The following is a 13,487-nucleotide window of genomic DNA, read 5'->3' on the forward strand; positions in this document are numbered from 1 at the left end:
GTTATCCACTTTGGTGGTAAGAACAGGAAGGCAGAGTATTATCTGAATGGTGTCAAGTTAGGAACAGGGGATGTACAACGAGATCTGGGTGTCCTAGTGCATCAGTCACTGAAAGGAAGCATGCAGGTACAGCAGGCAGTGAAGAAAGCCAATGGAATGTTGGCCTTCATATCAAGAGGAGTTGAGTATAGGAGCAAAGAGGTCCTTCTACAGTTGTACAGGGCCCTAGTGAGACCGCACCTGGAATACTGTGTGCAGTTTTGGTCTCCAAATTTGAGGAAGGATATTCTTGCTATTGAGGGCGTGCAGCGTAGGTTTACTAGGTTAATTCCCGGAATGGAGGGACTGACATATGTTGAAAGACTGGACTAGGCTTGTATACACTGGAATTTAGAAGGATGAGAGGAGATCTTATCGAAACTTATAAGATTATTAAGGGGTTGGACACGTTAGAGGCAGGAAACATGTTCCCAATGTTGGGGGAGTCCAGAACAAGGGGCCACAGTTTAAGAATAAGGGGTAGGCCATTTAGAACTGAGATGAGGAAAAACTTTTTCAGTCAGAGAGTTGTGAATCTGTGGAATTCTCTGCCTCAGAAGGCGTTGGAGGCCAATTCTCTGAATGCATTCAAGAGAGAGCTAGATAGAGCTCTTAAGGATAGCGGAGTCAGGGGGTATGGGGAGAAGGCAGGAACGGGGTACTGATTGAGAATGCAAGTACGCTCTTGACTGTTGAAGTGCAAACTATCTTCTGTAAAGAGAAAACCCTACATAAATACTTGCCACTGTCAAGTTTAATTATTTTTTCAGTATTAATATCATCAGGGTGCAAGCAATGGTATTAGAGATGACTGTAGTCTTTGTAATTAGATTGCTTTTGAAATCTATTTGATGGTATAATATTCTTTGAGAAATTATGATCATAGGAGAATAATAACAAAATGTTTCAAAGAACAATAATTTCAATCTGTGAAGGTTGCACAGGAGAATACTTCATTTATGTTCAAAGTATACTGTAATGAAACAGCAAATTTGTATGTTAAAATTAGAAAACTATGGCAGTCCAGAATTAATCATGTTCTTTGTTTCAGAATGCAAAACCAGACGGAATGGTGGAGTGCCCTGAGGTGGCAGAAAATACAACGAGATTCTTGGCACTGACACCAAGTGAAAGTGGAAGTGGTGAGTTGGAAGAGCCAAAGGCTGACTAATTGTACAAGATAATATGAAACCAATTAGATAATTGAAGCTACAAAACCTAATGAGAAATATTCTGACATCAGAGCAGAGGCTATTGGCAATGTGATTCATCGTTTTTAAAATTTAATTTATAACGAGACTTGCAATTAAAGGAGAGAAACAAATGTATCAATGGAATACATTGTAATGACTCATTTTGTCATATCGATTTTCTATCAAATTTTTCATACCCTATTTAAAAATTATTGTCTCATTACTCATTGCTGATTACAGACCCTTCTGGGTTCACAACAAAAAGTTGTCAACACTGCCCAGACCATCACTGGCTCTGACCTCCCCACCATCGATTTATTGCAGTCCCTGCCTCAAAATGGCAGCAGCATCATTAGAGACCCACACCACCCTGGCCATACACTCATTTCACTCCTACCATCCGGAAAGAAGGTACAGGGGCCTGAAAATTGTAACGCCTAGGTTCAGGAACAGCTTCTTCCCTACAGCCATCGGGCTATTAAACACTACAACCTCAAATAAGCTATGAACTACAATAAACTATTATTGTTATTACTGCACTACTATTGTTTGTTTTTTGTGTGTACGTATGTGCTCGTGCGTGTGTGTGTATATATATATATGTATATATGTATATGTGCTCGTGTGTGTGAGTATGTGTTTATATATATATATATATATATATACACACAACACACGTTTATTATCTTGAATATTACAATGTACTATATTTACATATTCTGTTGTGCTGCAGCAAGTAAGAATTTCATTTCTTATGGCTCATATGACAGTAAAACACTTGACTCTTGGGTTACAAATTTCCCAATCTACACATGAACGATCCCCCACAAATATTCAAATGGTCTTGAAAAATATCTGAGATCTCATGAGAATCATTTTGGAAAGTGATAACTTATCGTTTCTATTGACACATGCCACAATACTCTATTAAACCATGTAATAACCATTGATATCCTACCAAAACCAGCCATTAATCAATCTGAAGAAGGGTCTCGACCCAAAACGTCACCTATTTTCTCCAGAGATGCTGTCTGACCCGCTGAGTTACTCCAGCTTTTTGTGTCCATCTTCGCTTTAAGTCAGCATCTTCAGTTCCATCCGACACATTAATTATAATGCTTTGTTTTCAAGTTAAAACAGTGTTAAGTAAATTTAGTTTACTAATATGTTGTAATTTTTTAATGATTAAAATGTTCCTGATTTTCAAAAGAAATATAAAGCATTCAAAAGACATTAGTGAGCTGTGTACACACTCTTAGGCCATTCTAGGAGTAGGTCTTCAAAATGCACTAGCTGAGGCCTTTACCTGATTATGGCCCTCTCTCCTTTCTGAGGCAACGTCACCTACTGAGTTTCAAAATTGATTGCAACTAAAATATGCAAAACAAAATAAATCTATAGTGAAGTATAAACGCATCAGTATAAAATAACTAATGTATTTTCTATATTTATTTGTGACCCCAATCAATGTAATCCTTCCTTTCCTTTGCTTAAATCAGGTGAAAAACAGGCTACGTCTATATTCCACACTCAACTCCCTATGGAGGACTATGAAAGGAAAAGCAATGAACAGGACCATGGTAAGAATTTTGAAAAAAGACAAGTATTTTTATTATCTACTTTTCCTATCTACTTTGTTAAATGTGCAGAGCAATTGTCAACTATGGTTTTTTTTAAAGCAATCCACAACTGTAAATGGGTAGGCTTTTTTCTGTTTGTTACTGTTTAAATTTTAGGTCAGTAGTTTAGAGATACTGCATGAAAACGGGCCCTTTGGCACACCCAGTCCACACCGACCTTCAATTCCCCCGTATATCAGTTTTCTGTTAACCCTCTTTTGTATCCTACACACTAGGGGCAATTTACAGAAGCCAATTAACCTATAACCCTGCATGTCTTTGGGATGTGGAGGAAACCAGAGCACCCAAAGGAAACCTAAGTGATGACAGGGAGAACATACAAACTCCGCACAGATAGCACCTATGGTCTGGATCAACCTGGGTCTCTGGCGCTGTGAGGCAACAGCTCCACCGCGGTGCCACTGTACTACCTTAGTTTTAATTTATTTATATTTCAGCACTGTTGAACTAGGGGCTCCCTGATCTATTTCCCATCTTCCCTTGCCCACTCTGAATGCACTACATTGCCATGTTTTCTCTCCCAGTCATCCCCTCTTTGCAACCACCACTTCTACCATTGTAATTTTTCATCTACTTGAGCGCTTTCTGGGTAGCAAGTTTATCTCGCTCAGAATCATGTTGGTTCAATAGTTCATAGCTTTGCATAGCTGCTATCTGAAACAGAGTAGCATCTCCTCTGAAATATGAGAGATCAGGGAGAGGTCATCACTTCCTGACGACAATATTTGCAGGAAGTGTGTGTAGCTGCAGGTTGTCTCCATGGATGGATAAGTTGGATTAACTGAGGAGCGTTTGGGAGGCAGGAGGTATCTGTGTTAGTATTTTCAGAGAGGTGGTCATACATCAAGATTACGCAACAGTAATGTTGGTCCACGATACAGAATTTTTAGATATGACACAGAGGCGTGTAAAAGAGCTGGGGGAGAATACCGCAGCTGCACAAAGGAGGACATTTTGGAGGGTTTATCCAGAGAACTCGGGAATAAGAACAGTACGATCGATGTGATGGAGTTATTTGCCTCCTGACAGCTGTTGAGAGCTAAAAGAACAGATATGCAGGCACATCATGGAAAGATGTAAAAGCAACAGGGTTATTGTGGTAGGTAATTTTAACTTTCCCAAGAATTACTTGGTTGTTCTTAATGCCAGGGGCTCAGATGGGCAGAATTATGTACATCGAGGAGGGTTTCTTAATACAATGGATAGTCTAATTAAGGAAGGAACTGTACTATACCTTATACTGGAGAATGAACCTGGCCAGGTGATCAAAGTTTTGGTGGGAAAATGTGAGGGAACATTCTGGCAACAGTGACCAATAATTCCTTACGTTTTAATGAAGTTATTAATAAGGATAAGACTACTCCTTGGGTGAAAGTGCAGAACTCGGGGAATGCTAATTATAACAGCATTAAGCTGGAACTGGAGAATGTAGATTTTGAGAGGCTGCTTGAGGCAAAAATATATATGTTTTTGCACTAATGTCTTGTTCTTTGCAGTCTTTCTTTTAGAACTTTGCATGTAATTAATGTAAAATTTGTTTTTGCGTGTCTTAGACTATTGCCGGAGATGCAGCGAGCAAGATATTTCATTGTACTTGTACCTTCCATATTTGCGCATATGGGAATAATCTTGAACTTGTACTTGAAATTCACATGTGTAGGAAGGAACTGCAGATGTTGGTTTAAACCGAAAATAGATGCAACATGCTGGAGCATCTCTGGAGAGAAGAAATGGGTGACGTTTCGGGTTGAGACCCTTCTTCAGATTGAGTGTCAGGGGTGGGGGAGATACAGAGATAAGGAAGTGTAAGGTGTGAGAACGGGACATCAAAGGAGGTGGAGATCAAGATAAATATAGAATAGATCATTGTTAGCTAGGAGAAGGTAACAACAAAGCAAATGGAGATAAAATGTGATCAGGGACAGTCAGACTGGCCAGGGAACTGGGAAGGGGGAGGGTTGGAGAGAGAGGGAATACAAGGGTTACTTGAAGTTAGAGAAGTCAATATTCATACCACTGGAGTGTAAGCTGCCTGCGCGAAATATGAGGCGCTGTTCCTCCAATTTGTGCTGGGCCTTATTCTGACAATGGAGGAGGCCCAGGACAGAAAGGTCAGTGTGGGAATGGGAGGGGGGGTTGAAGTGTTTAACATCTTACATTTGGAAGTGCTTTTAAAGGCTGGTTGATTAGCTTTCATGTCAGGGTGAAAATTCAGGATGGCAAGGTTCGGGAACCTTGGATGACAAGAGATATTCCAAGTTTATTCAAAACCAACAAGGAAGCAGATGTAAGTTTTGGGAAGCTGAAATCAATAAAGGCCCTTGAAGAATATAAAGAAAGCAGGAAAGAAATTAAGCAAGAAATTTGGAGGGCTCAGATGGATCATAAAATGTCCTTGGCAAGTAGGATGTATGAGAATTTCGAGATATCTTGTACATATGTTAGGATAGCTGGGGAAAAGATAAAGTTACTCAAGGACAAAAGAGGGAATTTATGAGTCAACTATCATTGATCCATTCCAGATCACCCAACTTTAATTTATCAATTAACAGTACACAGGCAATGGTTGTAGATATGAATCTTCAGAGATCATCTCTAAGCTCTGCTCTAGCCACTCACATCCCATCCCTCCCCGTCCTCCAATACATAATTCTCTGACATTTCCACCAGCTTCAACGCTATCCCATCATCAGCCACATCTTCCCGTTCCTGTCCAATTCTGCTTCCTACAGAGACCACTCTCCCCATGACACCTTGGTACACTCATCCCTCCCCACTCATCCTTCATCCTCCCAGGCACCTCTTCCTACAATGGAGAACACCATCTTCTTTCAGGGACCCCAAAAGCTCTTTCGGGTGACAGAGATTTACATGCACCTCATCTCGCCTCCTCCTCGGGATGCTTCTTCATGGATAGGCGACATCCTGATCCGAAATGCCACCTATCCATGTTGTCTGGAGATGCTGCCTGACCTGCTGAGTTACACCAGCACTTTATGTCCAGTCTAAAAAAAGGGCCCCAACCCAAAACGTCACCCGTCCATGTTCTTCAGAGATGCTGCCTGACCCATTGAGTACCTCCAGCACTTTGTTTCCTCTCCCCCTAGATACTCTCTCCAACCTTCCTACCCCCACCTGAGTCATCTACCAATTAACCCCTCCTCCTTACCTAGACCTATCACTTGTTAGCTCTTGCTCTACCCCTTCCCCTCACATTTTTTTACCAGCTATCTCTCCTTTATTCCATCAGTCTGAAACGAAACATTATCTATTTCCCTCCACAGATGCCACCTGATCCTTTGCGTTTTTCCTGTAGTTTGCTTTTTACTCAAGCCACTGTCAATTCGTACATTGTTCTATATAATAGAGTGGGTCTTAAACTTAACATCTGCAAAACTAAGTTCCTCTATCTATTTACTTCCACTGTAAAACACCATGCTCTCTCCCATATCATATCATATCATATCATATATCATATCATATCATCATATCATATATATACAGCCGGAAACAGGCCTTTTCAGCCCACCAAGTCCGTGCCGCCCAGCGATCCCCGTACATTAACACTATCCTACACCCACTAGGGACAATTTTTACATTTACCCAGCCAATTAACCTACATACCTGTACGTCTTTGGAGTGTGGGAGGAAACCGAAGATCTCGGAGAAAACCCACGCAGGTCAAGGGGAGAACGTACAAACTCCTTACAGTGCAGCACCCGTAGTCAGGATCGAACCTGAGTCTCCGGCGCTGCATTCGCTGTAAAGCAGCAACTCTACCGCTGCGCTACCGTGCCGCCCATCAGGCAAGAGTTATAGAAATGTGAAAACGCACACCTCCAGATTTCGGGACAGTTTCTTCCCAGCTGTTACTAGGCAACTGAACCATCCTACCAACAACTAGAGAGCAGACCTTAGCCACTAGCTACCTCATTTGAGACCCTCAGACTATTTACTGGACTTTATCTTGCACTAAACGTTATTCCCTTTATTATGTATCTGTACGCTGTGGATGGCTTGATTGTAATCATGCATTGTTTTTCAGCTGACTGATTAGCATGCAACAAATGCTTTTCACTGTACCTCGGTACACGTGACAATAATGCTGTTCACGGTACATGTGAAAATAAACTAAACTAAACTAAACCGTGGAAAGTTTGGATGAATTGCCATATCTCAGGAGCTGCCTCTCAGTGAAGGCTATCACGAATAATGAAATTCTTAATTTCCTTTAATAATGTAATAGCAGTCCATGGCCATATGAAGGAAAGATAATTTGAAGGTCTAGGTCTGAAACCTGACATGCCAAGCTCTCTCTCGCTGCTCTCCCTCTGTGATTCCTCCCGCTCTTTGCACATGCAAAGCTCAGGGTCGGCTAGATAGCAGGGATCCCTGGCCTCCTGTGTGCTTCTGAGTCATGGATTAACTTTGGCAGGCACCTCAAAACGTGGAGAGATACTGCCAGCATTGTCTCTGCAAAATCTTCCATATTCACAGATAGGATAATTTCCCAAACAAAATCCCGTTTTGAGGGCTTAATTACACTCTGTTTGCTGGCCACCACGCCAATGGTCAGGCCGCGCTGTTCGAATGTATGACAGTAGACTCCTAAAACAGACACTATTTTAAGCTCTGATGTGGCAAGAAATTGCAAAGTGGACAGAAGAAGTGAATCAAATGTGTTGTTAAATCTTCTTTGAAAATGTGCAATATCCTCATGGACTTGCAGGAATCTTGTGATCACTCAAAATGGAGAAAGATCGTTCATGATGGCATTAAGGACTTTATGTCCATTTATCAGGAGCGCATGATGTCCAGTGTGAATGGAAGAAGGGGAATCCTTCTGTGTTATCCATTCACCTGCCCCCAAGCACACCCTGTCCCACCTGTGGCTGAATTTGTGGTCTCACATTGACTGACCACACCAGAAATGAAAGAAGTTGAGGAAAAGAAAGTCATCTTCATTTTGGTGAATTATACAAGCAAGACAGCAGATGGCAGCAGAACACTAATAATCACAGACCTCTGCTTCCAAAACCTACGAAGAAAGTCTCATAGTAAGATTCTGTTTATATAATGAAATATTTCCGAGGATTGATATCGGAAGACTTCACAAAACAGTTTTTTTTTCAAGAAATACTTTCATGAAAGTCTTTTGTATTAATTGCAATGTTTTAATTATGGTATAAGAAAATAACTGCAGATGCTGGACAAATCGATTTATTCACAAAATGCTGGAGTAACTCAGCAGGTCAGGCAGCATCTCGGGAGAGAAGGAATGGGTGACGTTTTGGGTCGAGACCCTTCTTCAGACTTTTAATTATGGTGGTGCAAATCATTTCTGAGACTACCTTTACGTCTCATTTATCAAAATGTCACTATTTTTACAGATAAATCTAAAAAGTAGTAATAATCATAGGAGCAATATGTAAAGTGAACAGTTTGGTTTTGCATCAATAGATGAAGCAGCTTGGTTGGTTCTTAATTCCTAAACAAAAAGGCAGGGATTCAATTTTCTGAGGTTGCTTATAGCTGGCTTGTTTTTGGATGAATTGTATCAACTCTACAATGGGAGGAAAAGGGATAGGAACACTTAGACAAGTGGAAGTTCAACAGATATTTTAAATAACATTTCTTATTGGTATGAATGATTAATTTTGATGGGTTGGGATTAAGGTGTTAGCTTTTAATAGTCTTGTGCAAGAAGGTCTATTCATGCGCGGTGAAGACTGCCAATTTTTTAGATCAGTTTATGATGTCAGTACTGACCACACCAAGGTTTTCTGCCACTAGAGTATTTTCAACCACAGCTGCCTGGAATTTTTGTTTAAAAAAACCTGATATGGTGTAGATGAAGAGAGTTAATATGGCTTGTGATTTTCTTCTTTTGCTGAAGTAAAAGAAAACTGAAATGTCAAGTAACAACTCATCACCTGAGCAGCATTCTATTACCTTAAATAAGGCAAGGAAGTTATTCATGAAAAGAGGTTTTTAAAATGGTACTGATCATTTAGCATTTGCCTAAGAGCCTTTAGAAGCATGCATGATGCCAGAATATGATGTTGGGCCAAGTGTGATTTGAGTTACTGGGACTGCACTGGGAACTAGATCAAGCTCTCGGCCACCTGATCTTGGATCCCTACTTGACTACCCAGCCATGAAACTGTTGTGTAGATCTGGTCTTGGTCCTTTTAGGCTACAGACTCTATTCAGTATGACTACAAGCAATATCTGGAGGATTAAATAGAGCCAACAACCTGTAGCCTTAAAGATCTAGGTCAACCTACTGGCAAAGTTCCCAGAAAATTGGTGTGGAACGATCATTTGTGACATCTAGCTGTTGTTAGATGTATTCTTCCACAAATGTGGAAACTTACACACCTTCTGCTTTGATCTGTCATTTTCACACCTTGTATGCACTTTGTACCCTTCCATATCTCTAGTTTCTCTCTCCCCTGACAGTCTGAAGAAGGGTCTCAACCTGGAACATTACCCATTCCTTCTCTCCTGCCTGTCCCGCTGAGTTACTCCTGCATTTTGTGTCGAACCTCAAATTACTTGTCTGTTTGCTAAAATCTGTCTTCAACCCCGAAAAGACGGATATCATGTCAAATGAACTTTGAGAACATCTGTAAAAAAAACTATAGTTAATTTATCCATTCTTGCCTCTAGATTATAGTACTTAAGTGGAAACTATGACATCTTTCACTCTAAATAAACTTAACCTTTTCCTGCTCTTGAATTCTGCAGCTGGTATCCTAATGTACATGAAGTCTTACTTGCCTATTACCCCTGTACTCCACCAAATTGCCTGTGATCTAGTTTCACAAATGGCAGGAGTTTTAGTCCTGTAAGTTTATTCTCAGTCATATATCAATGATAGTTTTGCATTTTAATAAACGTGAATGGTAGATTTTAGATCACAATGCCGCCTAATGTCCCGAAATGACAGAAGCTCAGTTTTGGGGAAGTACCTCGTGCTTTTACAAAAAGGAAAATGGGTTAATATCTAGCCTTTTAGAATATTATGAGACCAAGTGGACCCGTTGGGCCCAAATCTCTCCTGCATTGGTGCAGCACCCTCTCCTCGCCCCATCCTCCCCTCCCCCTCCCTCCTCCCCTTCACCCTCCTCCCCCTCTCCTTCTCCCCCCACTCCATCCCCCTCAACCCCCCACCCTCCCTCCTCTCTAGGAGATAGATTTAAACTTTAAAATGTGAATAACTTTAAAAATATAGCACTGATTTCAATGAAACTTCTTCCATTAGCACCAAAGGGATGATGGTGAGTAAGGTGGGCCTAAAATTGTCGCGCTATCGTGTACTGTTTTGTCTGTAGTTCAGGAACAAACAAACAAACAAATGGATTTTAGTATATAGACTGTGCTGTGGCCATTCAATTAAGCTAATTAGTTTTCTTTATTACCTTGACCATAAAGTTATAGTGCTTCATATTTTGCAGTGTTGTGTTTTCCTATGCCCAGGTGTTGCTGAATATCTGCATCAGCTTTCTGCAGAGAGTTGTGAAAGACCTATTCTGGCTGGAGGTCTGTGAGCAATGGAGATCAGTAGGGGCTCTGTGCTGGGACCTCATTTGTTTGTGATATATATATATATATATGAACAACATGAACATAAATGTGGATGGGTTGGTTAGTGATCTTGCACTGAGAACTTTGGACTTTGTTTAAGGAACTGATGTGTTACAATGCACAGAACTAGCTGCACTCTATCTATTGCATGAGCTGATTGTATCTTTGTGTAGTATATCTGATCTGTTTGGATAGCTTGCAAAACAGAACTTTTCACAGTACCTCAGTACATTTAGCAATAATCAACCTGAACCCAATCATAATCATAATAATCATAATGACTATGAAGAAGGGTCTCGACCCAAAACGTCACCCATTCCTTCTCTCCTGAGATGCTGCCTGACCTGCTGAGCTACTCCAGCAATTGGTGAATAATAATCATAATAGTACTTTATTAACCAAGTATGTTTTGCAACATACGAGGAATTTGATTTGCCATACAGTCATACCAATAAAGAGCATTAAGACACCCAAATAAAAATTTAATGTAAACATCCATCATAGCGACTCCCACATTCCTCACTGTGTTGGAAGGCAAAAAAAGTTCATACCTCTTCCCTTCTTTGTTCTCCCGCGGTCGGGGCACTCAAACTTTCCGTTGTCAGGGTGATCTTGGCTCCCGTAACCGGCGGTCGAGCCCTCTGCATTGGGGCGATCAAGCTCCCGCATCGGGGGATCTTAGCTCCCCGCACTGGGTGATCGGACCCCGGGTCGGGGCTAGTCGAACCTCCTGTGACTTGGAGCTTCCCAACATCAGTCTCTACCCAAGACTGCAAGTTCCTCGATGTTGAAATCCGCAGGCTTCGTTTGGAGCGTCAATCCCAGGCAAGGGACACGGGCTCCAATGGTGAGTCCACGGCCCCGCAGTGGGGCTCAAAGTCGGTCTCAAGCAAGGCCGCCAGCACCATGATGTTAGGTTGCAGTGCGACCGGAGATACGATCCTTTGCATCTCTGGCAAAGTAAGAGATAGAAAAAAGTTTCTCCCAAACCCCTCCCCCACCCCCCACATAAAACAAACCAGAGAGCATTAACACATACTTTTAAATCACACTAAGAATTACAAAAAGGACGTAAAGACAGACAGACCGTTGGCGAGGCTGCCATCGCTGACGGCGAGTGGTAAAGAAGGCGTATTGGTATGCTTGTTTTCATTGGTCAGGGCATGGAGTATAAGAGTAAAGAGGTCACGTTGCAGTGTTATATAACATAGATACGGCTGCATTTGGAGTATTGTGTGCAAATCTGGTCATTCTATTACGGGATTAATGTGGAGGCTTTAAGAGGGTGCAGTAGAGGTTTACCAGAGTGATGCCTGGATTAGAGTGTATTAACTATAAGGAGTAGTTGGACAAACTTGGATTGTTTTCTCTGGAACATTGGAGGTTGAGGGGAAGCCTGACAGAAGTATATAAAGTTATGGGAGGCTTAGATAAGGTGGACAGAACGTTTTCCAGGGTGAAAATGTCAAAGTCTAGCGGGTATTGTTCTAAGGTGAGGGGGGAAAACTTAAAAGGAGATGTGTGGGACAAGGTTTTATGTAGTGTGGTGATGCATGGAATGTGCTGCCAGCAGAGGTGGAGGAGGCAGATACGATATTGGTGTTTAAGGGGCTTTTAGATGGGCACATGGTTATGCAGGGAATGGAGGGAAATAGATCATCTGCAGGCAGAGGAGGTTAATTTAACTTGACATCATGATCGGCACAGACATTGTGGGCCTAAGGTCCTTTTCCTATGCTGCACTATGCTCCTCCAGCACTGTACAGTATTGTATTATTCCTATGCTCACCTTCGAGTAGTTACGGGCAGCATTTTAGAATACAGAATATGAGAAATCATTTATCTTCACAGTGAGAATCTTATTTACATTTGATTTTATTGGTTTCAAATGTTATTGGGCTTCATTCTCTTCTACTGAGCTAATTGTCTATTTAAAATTCATAATGGGGGATAACTGTTTTGTTTTGATCAGTTGTGTTCACTTTATTCCTTGTCCTTCTGAAAATCCACACTTCTACGAGATTCCCCTCTGTTCACTCTGCAAGTCACATCCTCAAATAATTAATAGATATATATGTCAAACATGACTTGTGTTTCATAAAATTGTTTAATCTACTCGTGTTTTATGATTTTCTAAGTGATCCTTAAATTTTGCCCGGTTGCCTTTTTCTCCTGATTCTGACCCTCCTTATGTTTCTTTGCCCTTGCCCTTTCCAGTCATTATTACTATACAAAAGATCACCTTGTCCTTCCCCTTTATAAATTTCCCTTTACCTGAAACCTCCTTAAATTTCTCTCCCGTACTGCAGAGTACATTTCTTACTGGTAAGTTTCTCTCACAAATACAGTGTCAGACTCTCGCTTACTGGCTTCCTCCCCTGTTATTTAGTTTAAACCCCTAGTTATATGGTTCACTGCGGCACTTGTTCCAGGAATCAAAGAAAACTGTCCCATTAAAAAAGCCTCATCTTTCCCAGAAATGTTCACACTGATTCATAAATTGTACACTATAAACTGCTTTTCTAACTTAAGTCTTTGAGCCACGTATTCAACTCTTTGACCTTGTTGAACCGATGACAATTTGTAATTGGAAGATTATTATCTTTGTGATTCTAGTTTTAAATTTAGGTTTGAGGCCACTGTAACTTTCATATTACTTGTGTTGTTGATACCTTCATGAATCGTAACAACTAGGGTCTGAAGAAAGGTCCCGACCTGAAACATCACCTATCAATGTTCTCCAGAGGTGGCCGCTGAGTTATTCCAGCGCTTTGTGACCTTTTAGATATTTCTCTTCCCATTCCTCTCCTTTCCAATCCTTAGCTCTGGCATTGAACAGGCATCACTCAATTCTGGACTTCTGTTCATTGCTACAGAGAACGTTATCTTTCTCTCTTATTACGCAGTCTCCTATTCCGAGTACATTCTTTTCACTCCCCCAATTTAAATGCTTCCCCCCCCCCATGGAAAGTGCAAAAATGATTTTCTCCCTCCTTTGTGCACACCAGTGTCTGAAACTTGGATT

The 13,487-nt window shown here is 41.1% G+C and overlaps 1 protein-coding gene across 3 annotated transcripts in view; it reads left to right on the forward strand.

The window, feature by feature from the left end:
- The window catches only part of fsip1 (fibrous sheath interacting protein 1), a 252,605-nt gene that overhangs the window by 20,623 nt on the left and 218,495 nt on the right, over positions 1-13,487 (forward strand). For all 3 annotated transcript variants that reach the window (XM_078406366.1, XM_078406365.1, XM_078406367.1), the window contains 2 exons: positions 1,091-1,181; positions 2,732-2,812. In XM_078406366.1, the coding sequence (XP_078262492.1) occupies positions 1,091-1,181; positions 2,732-2,812 (172 nt within the window). The remainder of the gene's footprint in view (positions 1-1,090; positions 1,182-2,731; positions 2,813-13,487) is intronic.

This window comes from Rhinoraja longicauda, chromosome 10, assembly GCF_053455715.1.
Source record: "Rhinoraja longicauda isolate Sanriku21f chromosome 10, sRhiLon1.1, whole genome shotgun sequence".
Taxonomy (NCBI): domain Eukaryota; kingdom Metazoa; phylum Chordata; class Chondrichthyes; order Rajiformes; family Arhynchobatidae; genus Rhinoraja; species Rhinoraja longicauda.